The following is a 17,344-nucleotide window of genomic DNA, read 5'->3' on the forward strand; positions in this document are numbered from 1 at the left end:
TAGTGATGAGCTGATTTATAATTTAGCTGTTGGTAACCATATTACTATCACCGTAAGGACTGGAGAAAATGCATTTTATATTTTGGCTAAATCCTACCTGTTTCCAATTAGTCAGAGATTTGCATGAACTATTTTACAGTAATCACAATATTTAATGGTAAAGTAGAGGAAGTTGAACTGCCCGTGGATAAAGTAGACATCATAATCAGTGAATGGATGGGCTACAGCTTGTTCTATGAATCAATGCTGAACACAGTAATCTTCGCACGGGATAAGTGGCTGGTAGGTGAACTGCTTCTTAAATTCCCCGCAAGGAAATGTTGCATTTTCATTCTATTCGATAAGTTGCTAAGCTTCTAAGTGAACAAGCTTCAATCCTCTTACTTTGTAAGTGCAAAAACAAAAGCAGAATATGAAAGCTTAACTGTTGAGTGTAATTCAGACTGGCAGCGTTATCAGATGTTATTGCTGTAGGATCTGTCGGGAATAAAACTTGATGTGACAGTTGAGCAGAGCAGTAAAAGTATGGACCGGATGCGTGTCGAATTCTGCTTTGTATGTGCTGTGCAAAATGTGATATTTTTATCATGTGAATAGATTACGAGACCCATTTCCCCCAACTTCACCAACAGAAACCTGGAGGGCTGATGTTCCCAGACCGAGCTACACTCTATATCGTAGCCATCGAGGATCGGCAGTACAAGGACTTCAAAATTCACTGTAAGATCATGTCTGAATGTTGCTTTCACATCTTCCTGTGTTTCATGATATGGTTTGAGGGCATGAACCTGGGCTTCCCTCAGTGCTGGCTAAGACAGCGAGCTGCTAATGTTCAGAGCTGGCTTGGCGATCCCTCCCCTTTCCATCTTAGTGGTGCTACCTGGCCCTGGGAGGCGTGGGGGAGTGGCCTAGGGTCACTTGCTTTTTCACCGGCCCTTTGGTTGGAACCTTTCCCAGTCGTACAGTTGAGATAGGGAACTCTGGAATGAGGGAGGTTTGAGCAAGAGAGCCTGCCATCCTACACAGGAACAAAGAACTTGCATTGATATTATGGCTTTCACCCCCTTTAACAATTCACACTGATGCCTCGGACCGATACTGACCCCCTCCCCCGACCGCTCCCCCCCCCACCCCCTGGTCCGACACTGACTGCACCGCCCCCCCCCCCCCCCCCGGTCCGACACTGACACTCCCCCCCCCGCCCCTGTCTGACACTGACCCCCCGGACTGATACTGACCCCCCCACCACCACCACCATGGGGCACTATCTCTGTATGTTGGTGTTTTCTCGCTTTACCTGCAACTTGTGTTAATTTTCTGCGTCTCCTTTTGTTTAGGGTGGGAAAACGTTTATGGTTTTGACATGACGTGTATCAGGAACGTTGCCATAAAGGAACCTCTAGTGGACATTGTGGATCCCAAACAAGTTGTGACCAATGCTTGTCTCATCAAGGTATGGGGGGCCGCTTTTATAATAATCAGTGTGGTTATGACAATGAGTGATTTGATGAAATGTAATACAGGGTAAGCAGTGTGATTATGACAATGAGTGATTTGATGAAATCTATTTGAGTGGTACCTATACTACATCAGGTCGGAATCAGGGAAACAAACTGGTGAAAGGTTTCCTGCCGCGCCTCAGCTGGAAAAGATCACCCGTTAACAACAGAGATAATAATCCAAGGGCCCAGAAATGCAGCCGTACAGCCCCCGGACTCTCGGTCCCCTCCGCTCCAATATGGCGGGCAGCAGGCCGCTTATTTCTGGCTGGATGTGCGCCACTGCCCATATTGGATCAGGTACTGACGGTAGGAGTGTGCAGAGGAGAGGTTAAATTATTCACATTAGGGTCTTGCGAATCTTGCAAGAGTTTTCAGTAAGAAGCACATGACCTACCCCTTCCACAGGCCGGGATTCTAACCCCACCCCGCCCCTCGCCCAGCGAGAATGGCATGTGGGAGGGGTTTAGCTGAGACCTGAGGTCACTCCCTTCCCGCCCGGCACGGTTTTACCTTCGCCGGGGCTCCCGCAACAGGCCAAGGTGGGAGGAGCCGGCTTGACCAGGAGAGGCCACGGTAAACTTTGTAAAATGCCTTTTGTCAGAACTCCTTGTGGGGCAGCAGGAGCAGGAGAGCACCCCCTCCTCCCCCCCATCCCCAGATCTCCTGCCCCCAGACCCTTCCAGACCCCCTGTCCCCGGATCTCCTGACCCCAGACCCTTCCAGACCCCCCAGACCCCTTGTCCTAGACCTCCTCCTCACCCCTTGTCCTCCCCTATTCCCCCATCCCCTTTCGACCCCCAATAATTTGGGGCCGACATGTCAATAAAGTGTTTGGTTTGATTTTGGAAGGAATGTAAGTGATATATGACATTGAGAAATAATTGAAAGGTTTGTCCATCCAGGAGGTGGATATCTACAATGTAAAGACTGAGGATCTGTCGTTTACTTCTACATTCTGTCTTCAAGTTCAGCGGAATGAATATATTCACGCTTTGGTCACATATTTTAACATCGAATTTACAAAGTGTCACAAGAAAACTGGATTTTCTACAGGTAATTTTTATCAACTATTATATTATACTTTCATCAAAGGACTTTGGAATCTAGAATACACCATTCAGGTAAACTATAACTTTTTTTTACATAGAATTATAGAATCTTACAGCATAGAAGGAAGCCATTCAGGCCCCGGTGCCTGTTCCAACTCTTTACACAGTATTACATGGGATATACGACACAGAAAGATGCCATTTGGTCCAACCAGTCCATGCCGTTGTTTATGCTTCACTTGAGCCTCCTCCCATCTTTCCTCATCTAACTCTATCAGTGTAACCCTCTATTTGTTTCTCCCTCATATGCTTGTCCAGCCTCCCCTTAAATGTATCGATACTATTCACTTCAGCCACTCCCTGTAGCAGCGAGTTCCACATTCTCACCACTCTCTGGGTAAAGAAGTTTCTTCTGAATTCCCTATTGGATTTCTTGGTGGCCTTATATTGATGGCCTCTGGTTTTGCTCTTCCCCACAAATGGAAACATTCTCTGCGTGTCTACTCTATCAAAAACTTTCATAATTTTAAAGACCTCTATTAGGTCACTCCTCAGCCTTCTCTTTTCAATAGAAAAGAGACCCAGCCTGTTCATCCTTTCCTGATATCCTCGCATTATTGGTATCATCCTTGTAAATCTTCTCTGCACCCTCTCTAGTGTCTTTATAACCTTTTTATGATTTTTTTTGTTTTATGTTCCTTGATAATTTAATTTCATAGCTCCTCTTTGTCTTCCTAATTGTTTTTTTGACTTAATCTCTTAATATTCTCCCTTATCATGCTCTCCCCTGCTGTCCATGTTCTTAATGTGTGCCTCGTTCCTTACCTTCAATTTTTCCAATATGTCTTTATTCATCCATGGAGTCTCATTAGTGTTTAGCTTGTTCTTGTTTTTTAGTGGAATGTATTTTTCCTGGACTATGTTGAATGCCGTTTTAAATGTTACCCATTGCTGTTCTCCATCATTGTTTGCCAATATCGTTATCCATTTTATTTTCCCAAGTTCTATTCTCAGCCCCATAAAATCGGATTTTCTCCAATCTATTACCCTGCTCTTCATCATACTTATGTCCTTCTCAATTATTATCGTAAAGCGTATTATAAGATGGTAATATTGTCCAGATGTTCCTCTACTTTTACTTCTCTTATCTGCACTGGTCCATAAGAACATAAGAAATAGGAGCAGGCGTCAGCCACTCGGCCCCTTGAGCCCGCTCCGCCATTCAATGAGATCATGGCTGATCTTCTACCTCAACTCCACTTTCCTGCACTATCCTCATATCCCTTGATTCCCCTATTATGCAAAAATCTATCGATCTCTGTCTTGAATATACTCAACCAATGAGCCTCCACAGCCCTCTGGGATAGAGAATTCCAGAAATTCACCACCTTCTGAGTGAAGAAGTTTCTCCTCACCTCAGTCCTAAATGGCCGACCCCTTATTCTGAGGCTGCGACCCCTGGTACTAGACTCCTCAGCCAGAGGAAACTTCCTCCCTGCATCTACCGTGTCAAGCACTGTAAGAATTTTGTACGACTGCCCCAGAGTCCAGTGAATTTTGGTAGATTACAACCAATGCATGCACTATCTCTGCAGCCATCTCTTTTAAGACCCCATGATGTGAGCCATCAAGTCCAGCGTACTTGTCCGCCTTTAGTCCCATTATTTTACTAGTACTACTTCAATAACGATTGTATTAAGTTCCTCCCTCCCTATAGCCCCTCGATTATCCACTATTGGGATGTTTTTAGTGTCTTCTACCTTGTTCAAAGTCTCTGCCATTTCCCTGTTCATTATTAATTCCCCAGTCTCATCCTCTAGGGGACCAACATTTACTTTAGTCATTATTTTCATTTTTATGTACCTGTTGAAACTCTTACTATCTGTTTTTATATTTTGTGCTAGTTTACTTTCATCATCTATCTTCCCCCTCTTTATCTCTTTATTATTTTTTTAGTCGTTCTCTGCTGGCTTTTAAAAGTTTCCCAATCCTAGAACATAAGAATATAAGAAATAGGAACAGGAGTAGGCCATACGGCCTCTCGAGCCTGCTCCGCCATTCAATAAGATCATGGCTGGTCTGATCATGGACTCAGCTCCACTTCCCTGCCCGCTCCCCATAACCTCTTATCCCCTTATCGTTTAAGAAACTGTCTATTTCTGTCTTAGATTTATTAAATGTCCCAGCTTCCACAGCTCTCTAAGGCAGCGAATTCCACAGATTTACACCCTCTGAGAGAAGAAATTTCTCCTCATCTAAGATCGTGCCTTTTAGTTCCAGTCTCCCCCATCAGTGGAAACATCCTCTCTGTATCCACCTTGTCAAGCCCCCTCATAATCTTATACGTTTCGATTAGATCACCTCTCATTCTTCTGAATTCCAATGAGTAGAGGTCCAACCTACTCAACCTTTCCTCATAAGTCAACCCCCTCATCCCCAGAATCAACCTAGTGAACCTTCTCTGAACTGCCCCCAAAGCAAGTATATCCTTTCGTAAATATGGAAACCAAAACTGCACGCAGTATTCCAGGTGTGGCCTCACCAATACCTTACTTAGCTGAAGGAAGACTTCCCTGCTTTTATACTCTATCCCCTTTGCAATAAAGGCCAAGACACCATTGGCCTTCCTGATCACTTGCTGTACCTGCACACTATCCTTTTGTGTTTCATGCACAAGTACCCCCAGGTCCCGCTGTACTGCGGCACTTTGCAATCTTTCTCCATTTAAATAATAACTTGCTCTTTGATTTTTCTGCCAAGCTGCATGACCTCACACTTTCCAACATTATACTCCATCTGCCAAATTTTTGCCCACTCACTTAGCCTATCTCCTTTTGTAGATTTTTCTGTCCTCACACATTGCTTTTCCTCCCATCTTTATATCATCAGCAAACTTGGCTACGTTATACTCAGTCCCTTCTTCCAATTCGTTAATATAGTTGATGTAAATAGTTGAGGTCCCATCACTGATCCCTGCAGCACCCCACTAGTTACTAGTTGTCAACCAGAGAATGAACCATTTATCCCGACTCTCTGTTCTCTGTTAGTTAGATTCCTCTGGCCTCCCACCAGTCTTGGTCACATTATATGCCCTTGTTTTCAATTTGATACCATCTCTTATTTCGCCACGGATGGTTATCCCTTCTCTTACAGTCTTCCTTTCTCATTGGAATATATTTTTGTTGTGAGTTATGAAATAGCTCCTTAAATTCCTGCCACTGCTAATCAACCGTCCCATACTTTCATCGATTTTCCCAGTCCACTTTAGCCAACTTTGCCTTCATACCTTTGTAGTCTCCATTATTTAAGCTTAGGACACTGGTTTAAGATCCAACTTTCTCACCCTCCAACTGAATTTGAAATTCAACCATGCTACGGTCACTCATTCCTAGAGGATCCTTTACTACGAGATAATTTATTAATCCTGTCTCATTACAATGTACCAGATCTAAGATAGCCTGCTCCCTGGTTCGTTCCGCAACGTACTGTTCAAGGAAACTATCCCGGATACACTTTATGAACTCTTCCTCAAGGCTACCCTGGCCAATTTGTTTTGTCCAATCAATATGAAGGTTAAAATCGCCCATGATTATTGCCATTCCTTTATTACAAGCTTCCATTATTTCTTGATTTATACTCCGTCCAACAGTGTAGCTCTAAGAACATTAGAAATAGGAGCAGAAGTAGACCATTTTGGCCCTCAAGCCTGCTCCACCATTTAATAAGATCATGGCTGATCTGATCAGAGACTCAGCTCCACTTCCCTGCCCGCTCCCATAACCCTTTATTCCCTTATCACTCAAAAATCTATCTATATCTGCCTTAAATATATTCAATGACCCAGCCTCCGCAGCTTTCTGGGGCAGAGAATTCCATAGATTTACAACCCTCTGAGAGAAGAAATTCCTTCTAATCTCAGTTTTATATGGGTTATAATTATACTGAGACTATGCCTCCTAGTTTTAGCTTCCCCTATGATTGGAAATACCCTCTCTGCATCCACCTTGTCGAGCCCCCTGATTATCCTATATGTTTCGATAAGATTACCTCTCATTCTTCTGAACTCCAATGAGTATAGGCTCAACCTATCTTCACAAGTCAACCCCCTCATCGCCAGAATCAACCTTCTCTGAACAGCCTCCAATGCAAGTATATCCTTCTTTAAATACGGAGACCAAAGCTGTACACAGTACTCAAGGTGTGGCCTCACCAATACCCTGTACAGTTGTAGCAGGATTTCTCTGTTTTTATATCCCATCCCCCTTGCAATAAATTTGCCTTCCTGATTACTTGCTGTAGCTGCATACTAATGTAAAGCTTGATAGTCACTCAAACCAACTTAGGATAAGATTGTGATTGTGATTGAAATCTTGCACTCAGTCACTGATCAACAGATGTTTTAAAAATAAGCATGTTAAAAGAAGGAAGAATGATTTGCATTTACATGTAGATTATTAGACTAATTTTTCCAAGACTGACCAATTAAAAAAATATAAACGCCGACTGCAATGGACAGGCAATTTCTTGATCAATGCTATCCCACTCATCAATAGAATGCCTTGGGAGTCGACATTTTACATTTTTGTTTCTGACCTGATTTGAGTAAATGTGCTGTAAGGATAGACTATGCATGTTTTCTCCGCGAATTATCCAAGGAGCTGAACCATAATAAAATATTTTGGAGACCGTTTGTAAGGTTGGTAATATCGTTGCTGACTGACATTCTTCTGCAGCTCCTGATGCTCCATACACACACTGGAAACAGACGGTGTTTTACTTAGAAGACTACCTGACAGTGAAACGGGGAGAAGAGATTTGTGGAACTATAGCAATGAATCCCAATGCAAAAAACAATGTAAGTCAAGTCCAACCACTTCGGTCCCAATGGGGAACTCGTCCCTTTTCAATGTGGTTGAACATGAATTTTAGTATTTAGTTCTGATGTTGAAGCAATGGTTAATCTCTTGGTTTATCTGCTTTTCATTATTATTCAGGAACTTGTCACCTCTGCCCAGGCTGGCCTGACTGGTGACTCCACTAAGTGATTCTCTATCCCATAAATAGGGCTGGCCAGTAAGTTGTCCTTGCGAAGGTGGTGGTGTGCCGCTGCAGTCTGTGCCATAATCCCAAATCCCGAGAACAATAAGGAAAAGTCTACCTAGTTACAAGTTTAAATTACATCGGATATATGGCACAGAAACAGGCCATTTGGTCCAAACAGTCCATACCAGCCATTATACTCCATTCGAGTCTCCTCCCGTCTTTCCTCATCTAAATCTATCAGCACAACCTTCTGTTTCCTTCTCCCTCATATGCTTGTCTAGCCTCCCCTTAAATGGATCGATACTATTTGCTTCAACCACTCCCTGTGGTAGTGAGTTCCACATTCTCACCACTCTCTGGGTAAAGAAGTTTCTTCTGAATTCCTTATTTGATTTCTTGGTGACTATCTTATATTGATCGCCTCTAGTTATGCTCTTCCCCACAAATGGAAACATTCTCTCTGTATCTACTTTATCAAAACCTTTCATAATTTTAAAGACCTCTATTAGGTCACCCCTCAGCTTTCTCTTTTTCAAGAGAAAAGAGACCCAGCCTGTTCATCCTTTCCTGATATGTACACTCTCGCATTTCTGGTGTCATCCTTGTAAATCTTCTCTGCCCCCTCTCCAGTGCTTCTATATCCTTTTTATAATATGGCGACCATAACTGTACGCAGTGCTCCAAGTGTGGTCTAACCAAGGTTTGATACAGGTTTAGCATAACTTCCCTACTTTTTAAATCTACCCCTCTAGAAATAAACCCTAGTGCTTGGTTTGCATTTTTAAATGGCCTTATTAACGTATGTCCAAATCTCCACTGTAGACTTGGCACTTGCCTTTTAATCTTTATTTGAATACAAAAACAAAGTGAAAACATTAAAAAATAAATTGTGCATTAACTCTCTTGCATCTAGCTCTGCCATCCCTGGATTTTGAGGCTGTCCCAGCGGATTGGAAAACCGCAAATGTAACACCCCTATTTAAAAAAGGAGGCAGACAGAAAGCAGGAAACTATAGACCAGTTAGCCTAACATCTGTCATTGGGAAAATGCTGAAGTCCATTAGCAGGATATTTTGAAAAGCATAATGCAGTCAAGCAGAGTCAGCATGGTTTTAAGAAAGGGAAATCATGTTTGGCAAATTTGCTGAAGTTCTTTGAGGATGTAATGAGCAGGGTGGATAAGGGAGAACCAGTGGATGTGGTGTATTTGGATTTCCAGAAGGCATTCGATAAGGTTCCACATAAAAGGTTACAAGATAAAAGCATAGTTAGCCAATCCTCTATCCAACAGAAAACAGAAATTCGGGATGAATGGGTAATTTTCCAGTTGGCAACCAGTGACTAGTGGGGTGTCACAGGGATCGGTGCTGGGGTCTCAACTATTTACAATCTATATTAATGACTTGGATGACGGGACTGAGTGTAATGTAGCCAAGTTTGCTGATGATACAAAGATGGGTGGGAAAGCATGTTGCGAGGAGGACACAAAAGAATCTGTAAAGAGATATAGACAGACTAAGTGAGTGGGCAAACATTTGGCAGATGGAGTATGATATGGGAAAGTGTGAGGTTATTAATTTGGCAGGAAAAATAAAAAAGCAAATGATTATTTAAATGGAGATTACAAAATGCTGCAGTACAGAGGGACCTGGGGGTCCTTGTGCATGAAACACAAAAAGTTAGTATGCAGGTACAGGAAGTAATCAGGAAGGCAAATGGAATGTTGGCCTTTATTGCAAAGGGATGGAGTATAAAAGCAGGGAAGTCCTGCTACAACTGTACAGGGTATTAGTGAGGCCACACCTGGAGTACTGCATACAGTTTTGGTATTTAAGGAGGGATATACTTGCATTGGAGGCAATTCAGAGAAGGTTCACGAGGTTGATTCCTGAGATGAGGGGGTTGACTTATGAAGAAAGATTGAGTAGGTTGGGTCTATACTCATTGGAGTTTAGAAGAAAGAGAAGTGATCTTATTGAAACATAAGATTCTGATGGGGCTCGACAAGGTAGATGCAGAGACGATGTTTCCACTCGTGGGGGAATCTAGAACTAGGGGGTGTGGTTAAGAATAAGGGATCACCCATTTAGAACTGAGATGAGGAGAAATTTCTTCGCTGAGAGTCATAAATCTGTGGAATTCTCTGCCTCAGAGAGCTGTGGAGGCTGGGTCATTGAATATATTTAAGGTGGAGATAGATTTTTGAAAGATATGGGAGTGAAGTGTTAGGGGAGCGGGCAGGGAAGTGGAGCTGAGCCCAAGATCAGTTCAGCCATGATCTTACTGGATGGTGGAGTAGGCTCGAGGGGCCAAATAGCCTTTCCTGCACCTATTTCCGGCGTTCCTGTGTCAGTGCCTTTGTCCTGACTATGTCCACTCTCTGCCGGCTATCGCCGTCTGTCCCAGGAGCCCTGCTCATCATCCTGTCCCAATCATTTCCTTTCCAAATGCTCCCTCTGTCTTTGCCAAAATCTCTTTGTCTTTCTTCACAACCTTGCAGCTATTTTTCTCATGGGCTTTGATGCTTCTCTTCTTTCTGACGCTGTTACTGTCTTTCCAAAGCCTCCCTTCCTAAACTCTGGAGAGGCCAAGTTTCAACTGCTGACATAATTCAGTCCTGAAGGATTACGGACTGGTGTAAATCTAGGCGGAACGGGAATGTAACAAGAGCACTCAATTCCTGGAGTCAAGTCGTTTTGAAAGCTATTCACAGCCCTGAGTGCAGTGACTTGGCCTTGTTTTGGGACCAGAAGGTTATGTGTGGGGGAACTTTACAGAGGTGCAGATAATTGAAGGAAGGTGCAGAATAGGGGATAAAAAATCTTTGCAACTTTTGGAAAGGCTAAAAGGAAACCTCAACCAATTGGCAGCCTTTGCAAGGCTGAAGAGGGAGAGAGCAATTGACAGTCAGAAATGAAGGAAATGGAAACTTAATATGGAGACAAGTGATGGAGCAGCCCACGCTGAGATTTTAACCCTCTGTTGACCATTCCGCTCACTGGGTGTTGGCTGCGGAAGCTCTCTACTTCTGGCTGTCTACTGTGAAGACAGGTCCTGGCCAGGTAGGCGTAATAACTGCAGCAGAAATAGTTGGTAACATCATCTCGATGGGTGTAGCATGGGTATTGGTCCCCTTGACAAGCCTTTCGTTAGCAGTCTAACTAAATCTGACGTCCTGTGACTGGGTGCTATTGAAGATCCTTCTGACATTACACTTAGCCGGGTATTGCAATACTGTACCTGTGGAAGTCTGTCACAACGTTGCCTGAGAACAGGAGCGTCTGTCACTGATCATGTGCCAAAGTGAGGTCTGTGCACCCCTGTCTGCAACTGACCCGCCTAATATCCCTACTCTGGTCCTGCTCTGCTTCTCAGAGCAAGGCGAGATGGGGATTCTCACTGGGGAAACTGACGGTGCATGTGGGGGAAATAAAGCAAGAGCTGGACAATGGGTCGTGGAAATGGCAACAGATTAAAAAAAACAGTTCAGGTGTGGCCTGAACTGACTTGCCTTTACTTTGTGGCCCCGTTTAAATTAACTTTCCAGTTCCAACAACCTAGGACACCTAATTCAGATGCACATCGCTAACACCATCGCCAAGTGCGCTGCATGAGCGAATGTTGGGATCCTCACTGCCATATTTCAGTATTGAATTGAAGTTTCCCCTACTTTAACCGAGTGCACCATGTGTCATGCAATGTGCGCTCTTTGCACCAGCCTACGACCATTTATGAAGCATAATGGTGATGCAGAGCTGGGTATCGAGTCCTGGCCAGTGTATAACCTTTCCCCGCACTCCCGCTGTGGTTGGTGGGACTGCACCTATAGGGCAACAGATCTTTGGTCTCACCAAGCTCCACCTCCCATTTCCAGAGAAATATTTTTCAGTAATGAAACATCACATCAGACAATTTTATGTCACATTTTCACACTTGTGTGAACTGCCGCTTTTAATACACCTGAGCTCGGGAGAGAGAACAAATCCCTGCAAATGGTGCCTTCCTGAATACATTTTGTACCTGTGCACTAGCTTTTAGTGATTTGTGTACCAAATCCATTTGCCCTTCCCTAGTCCCGAGTCTCTCACCATTAAGAAAAGATTCCAATTGTCTTTATCGGCTCACAGATGACCTATTTACGTAAAAATGAAAAATTTGCAGGACTATGGGGCAAGAGCAGGGGAGTGGGACTAATTGGGATAGCTCCTTCAAAGTGCCAACGCAAACACGATGAGCCGAATGGCCTCCTCCTGTGTTGTAACATTCTACGCTGTGGGCCTCCTTCTGTGCTGTATGAATCTCCCTGCTGTCGGCCACTGGAAAAGTCATCGCAAGAATCCTCCTCAATCATCATCTCCTTGTGACTGAAGAGCTCCTCCCAGAGTTGCAATGCAGATTCAGTCCACTAAGGGGAACAACGGACATAATCTTCACTGCGCAACAGCTACAAGAGAAATGCAGGGAACAGCACCAACCCTTGTACATAGCCTTCTTTGGCCTCATAAAGGCCTTTGACACTGTCAACCGTGAGGGACTATGGAGCGTCCTCCTCCGTTTTGGCTGCCTCCAAAAATTTATCACCATCCTCCGCCTGCTCCACGATGACATGCAAGCCGTGATCCTGACCAACGGATCCACCGCAGATCCAATCCACGTCCGGACCAGGGTCAAGCAGGGCTGCGTCATCGCACCAATACTCTTCTCGATCTTCCTCACTGCAATGCTTCATCTCCTTCTCAACAAGCTCCCTGCTGGAGTGGAACTAAACTATAGAACAAATGAGAACCTGTTCAACCTTCGTCGCCTCCAGGCTAGATCCAAGGTCGTCCCATTCTCTGTCGTCGAGCTACAGTACACGGACAACATTTGCGTCTGCGCTCACTGAGGCCAAACCCCAAGCCACTGTCAACACCTTCACTGAGGCATATGAAAGCATAGTCTTTACACTAAACATCCGTAAGACAAAGGTCCTCCACCAACCTGACCTCGCCTCACAGCACTGCCCCTCGCTCATCAAAATCCACGGCATGGCCTTGGACAACGTGAACCATTATCCATACCTCGAGAGTCTACTATCAGCAAGGGCGGATATCGACAACGAGGTCCAACACCGCCTCCAGTGCGCCAGCACAGCCTTCGGTCGCCTGAGGAAGAGAGTGTTTGAAGACCAGGACCTCAAATCTGGCACCAAGCTTATGGTCTACAGGGCAGTGGTGATACCCGTCCTCTTATATGGCTCAGAAATGTGGACCATATACAGTAGACACCTCAAAGCATTGGAGAAATAACACCAGCGCTGCCTCCACAAGATCCTGCAAATCCACTGGGAGGATAGACGCACCAATGTCACTCAGGCCAACATCCCCAGCATTGAAACACTGACCAAGCTTGACCTGCTCTGTTGGGCGGGCCACATTGTCCGCATGCCTGACATGAGACTCTCTAAGCAAGCGCTCTATTCGGAGCTCCAACACGGCAAGTGAGCCTGAGGTGGGTAGAGGAAACATTTCAAGGACAGCCTCAAAGCCTCCTTGATAAAGTGCAACATCCCCACTGGCACCTGAGAATCCCTGGCCCAAGACCACACAAAGTGGAGGAAGAGCATCCGGGAGGGCGCTGAGCACCTCGAGTCTCGTCGTCGAGAGAATGCAGAAGGCAAGCGCAGGCAGCAGAAGGAGTGTGCGGCAAACCAGACTCCCCACCCACCCTTTCCTTCAATCACTGTCTGCCCCACCTGTGACAGAGACTGTAATTCCTCCAATTTCGGGGGTCTGCCTATGATGATGATTCTGTGACCTCACACTTCCCCACATTGAACTGCATCTGCCAGTTTTGCCCACTCACTGAATCTGTCCATGTCCTTTGTAACTTTCTCTTCCCAGCTACACTACTTACTGCACCTCCTAAATTAGTGTCATCTGCAAACTTGGATATACAACTCTCTATTCCTTCATCCATATCAGTGTAAAGCTGAGGCCCCAGTACAGATCCCTGGGAACACCACTAGTCAAATCCCACCAATCAGAGCACATTCCCTCTAGCACTACTCTCTGTCTCCTAACTTCTAACCAATTTCTAACATATGTCACAAGGTTACCTTCAATTTTGTGCACTCTCATTTTTGCCAATAAGCTCTCGTGAGGAACCTTATCAAATGCCCTTTGAAAGTCCATATGGACAACACCTATAGACACTCCCTTATCCATCATGTTAGTGACCTCAAAAAATTCAGCTAGATTGGTCAGACATGGCCTCCCCATCCCAAACTCATGCTCTCTTTGTCCAAGTGCTCACTCACTCTGTCCCTGATGCCTGATGTTAAACTGAGGTCTGTACTTACCTGTTTTATCTCTCCCTCCCTTCTTAAATAATAGTGATGTTTGTAATTTTCCAATCTAAAAGCACAATTACTGAATCTAGAGAGCGTTGGAAAATTATGACTAACATCTGCAATTCCCTCATTGACTTCTTTCAATATCCTGGGTTGAAACTGTCAGCTTGTGGAGATTTGTCCCTCTTAAGTCCCATTATTTTCCCCATTGCCATTATTAAATCCTCCCCTCGATTTAATTTTTGGTTCTCTTGTACCACTGATACTTTTTCCTCTTCCTCTACTGTGAAGATGGATAAAAGTATTAATTTAACAAGTTTGCCATTTCTTTATTATCGATTACGGTATCACATGTGCCCGTCTTCAGCGGCCCACATTTCCTTTACCATTCGCTGTCCCTTAATATATTTATATAAACTTTTATTAATAGCCTGAATATTCCTTGCAAGTTTTCCGTCTTCCTTTTTGCAGCTCTTTGTCAAAAAAGAAAATAAAAAGCGAGGAAGTATTGAACCTTCGCTAAGCTGCTGTGATCAAGCAGCGAGTGGCAGTGACCCAGTAATAAATGTCCTGATTACTGGGAAGGAGTGAGAATCTGACATTGCTGAAAGTAAAACCATTAAAAGTAAACTTTTCGTAATTTTTTTTGTTGATTTCTTGCTGTTTATTAATAAGCACCAATTTTGAAATATTTTGCTATGGGGTTAATTAGATTGCAGCTGAAAATTTTACAAGCTGAGATAAACCTGGGCCTGGCTCAGGCTCCATGTGAGTTATGTGTGGTGCAGCAGGTAGCCTCGGCATATGGTGGGGGTGCAGAAATTAACTTGCTCAAATACGACCTTGAATTTTTGAATTGGGCCCAAGTTGCTGCTGGGATGCTCGTCCGCAACGGGAACACCTTGAGCCACAAATACAAGATAATATTGTGGCGATGACACAAAATGGCAAATCTAAACTCGGAGCATAAATGCTGGAAATACACAACAGATCTGTTGACATCTGGAGGGTGATACCCAACAGCGACTGCGCTCTTCGAGGTCAGCCACATACCGGCATCTAGTACCTGTAGTAGTTTCATTTCAGTTGGAGGGAATGAATTCAGTTTGTAATTCTGTAATAATGTAATTTCCATTATTGAAGATAAAGAATGTAAATTTGCTTTTATTGCAGCGGGATCTGGACTTTAGGCTGGATCTGGATTTCAGAGGCCAGTTGTGTGAAGCATCTCTATCTTATGAATACAAAATGCGTTAACTTACTCCATTGGAACAATTGCTTCTCAGACCTTCCCATCACAGCGAAGTGATTCTAAGATTATGAATATTAAGATATGAAATGTTACCGCTAACAGCAACCCTCCAACACAAGAATAAAACAATATTTCTGCCACTGGTTGGATACCAGTGCTCTCCATTGAACTGCTATTATTCACGGTCACTGGCACAAAGTGCTCCAGTAACTAGAAATGGAAGCTGTAACATTAGAATGAAAGATGTTATTTGTTTAAAAAACCCATTATTTGAAGCAGAAAGGTTCTCAGAATGAACGCGAGGATAAACCTGTTGGATATTAATGGCTGTTTCCCTCCTGCTTGTAAGAAGTGCTGAAATTATTTTTGCTAAAAATCTGTCAAGATAGCAATAGACTCTGTGTCCCGTGCAATATGAGAATTAAAATTCCATAATAGGGGAATTTTCACTAATTGCATTTCATGTGACAACAAATCTGCTGGAGAAGTGTGTGATTTGGAACAGTTCACTAACCAGCAACAACCTGGTTACAGGGCAGTCCATTTCCTCCATCAGTTGTTGCATTAAGTTGGTGATTAGAATCTAATTATTTTAAACTCTCAATGCCAGCTTACTTTACATTTTAAAGGGCAAAATGTTTATCTTAAGCATTTACTGAAACATTCTTCAGATTCTTATGTATAATTCATACAAATAATTTAAATTATTCAGTAACTGATTATTTGCAAGTTGTAAAAGTAGAATTTAATTTACTTTCAATGATCACAGTTGTGTAAATGAACACGGTGAAGGTACTTGTTGTTGATACTGGTAATACAAACAGTAAGGAATGGCAGCTCGTGTTGCTCTGTGACCCAGTATTGAATTCGGGATGAAAGTATTGTGTGTGTTCTCCTCTAGTATGGACGGCATGAAATAAAATATTTGCCAAACAGTTGGTGGGAATCTTTCTCATTAATGTTTGTTCTTTTACCACAGCATTAATCAAAGCATTTGTCATTTAATTTTTATTCAAAATGTTAAAAATTTACTTATGTGCTTTATAAAAATGCAATAAATTCATTTATTCATCAATTATACTGCAAATGCTCTTAACATTTTTCTTTATTGACATTGTATCTGACTATTGTACAAGTTCCCCTTAATTTCATCACCATCATCATAGGCAGTCACTCGGAATCGAGGAAGACTTGCATCCACTCTAAAAGTGAGTTCTCAGGTGACTGAATTACAGTCTCTGTCACAGGTGGGACAGTCGTTGGAGGAAAGGGTGGGTGGGGAGTCTGGTTTGCCGCACGCTCCTTCCGTTGCCTGCGCTTGTTTTCTGCACGCTCGCGGCGATGAGACTCGGTGCTCAGCGCCTTCCCGGATGCACTTCCTCCACTTAGGGCAATCTTTGGCCATGGACTCCCAGATGTCAGTGGGGATGTTGCACTTTATCAAGGAGGCTTTGAGGGTGTCCTTGAAACGTTTCCTCTGCCCATCTGGGTCTCCCCTGCCTTGTAGGAGTTCTGGATAGAACGCTTGCTTTGGGAGTCTCATGTGGGGCATGCGGACAATGTGGCCCATGTGTGGGATTTTGCTGTGCACAGATTGGCTGCTGCATTACAATAGTGACTACACTTCAAAAATAGTATTCAATGGCTGTAAAGCATTTTGGGAAGTACTGAGGCGATGAAAAGCGCTGTAGAAATGCAAGTCTTTCTTTATAAATATAAATGTCTGCATACATGCACATACGAACACCTATATAAACCTATGCTCACCTCCACAGACACACACAGCCCGCAGTGCACAGACACCCTGCAGAGACATACATCCTACACTGCACGGACAGCCCGCAGTGCACAGACAGCCCGCAGTGCACAGACAGCCCGCAGTGCACAGACAGCCCGCAGTGCACAGACAGCCCGCAGTGCACAGACAGCCCGCAGTGCACAGACACACACCCCATACACTCGTCTCCAGTGCTAAATTCTGAATGTGCTGGCTTTGGGCTGAAGCTGTAATCCAAGGCCTCACTTCGCTGCTCAGGTGGATGTAAAATATCTGCCGGCTGTATTTGAGGATGAGCAGGGAATTCTCCTGGTGCTCCAGCCAATATTCCTTCCTCAACTAATATTTGATTAATAATCTCATTTGCCATATGTGGGATCTTGCTGTGTT

At 43.8% G+C, this 17,344-nt stretch overlaps 1 protein-coding gene across 1 annotated transcript in view; it reads left to right on the top strand.

Annotated features, from left to right (window-relative positions):
• The window catches only part of prmt8b (protein arginine methyltransferase 8b), a 29,106-nt gene extending 13,924 nt beyond the window's left edge, over positions 1–15,182 (top strand). The window contains exons 4-9 of the mRNA XM_070901566.1: positions 140–282; positions 633–720; positions 1,338–1,453; positions 2,405–2,555; positions 7,285–7,406; positions 15,099–15,182. Coding sequence (XP_070757667.1) covers positions 140–282; positions 633–720; positions 1,338–1,453; positions 2,405–2,555; positions 7,285–7,406; positions 15,099–15,182 — 704 coding nt within the window. The remainder of the gene's footprint in view (positions 1–139; positions 283–632; positions 721–1,337; positions 1,454–2,404; positions 2,556–7,284; positions 7,407–15,098) is intronic.
• The last annotated feature ends 2,162 nt before the right edge of the window (positions 15,183–17,344 follow it).

Source organism: Pristiophorus japonicus, chromosome 15 (genome assembly GCF_044704955.1).
Source record: "Pristiophorus japonicus isolate sPriJap1 chromosome 15, sPriJap1.hap1, whole genome shotgun sequence".
Lineage (NCBI taxonomy): Eukaryota > Metazoa > Chordata > Chondrichthyes > Pristiophoridae > Pristiophorus > Pristiophorus japonicus.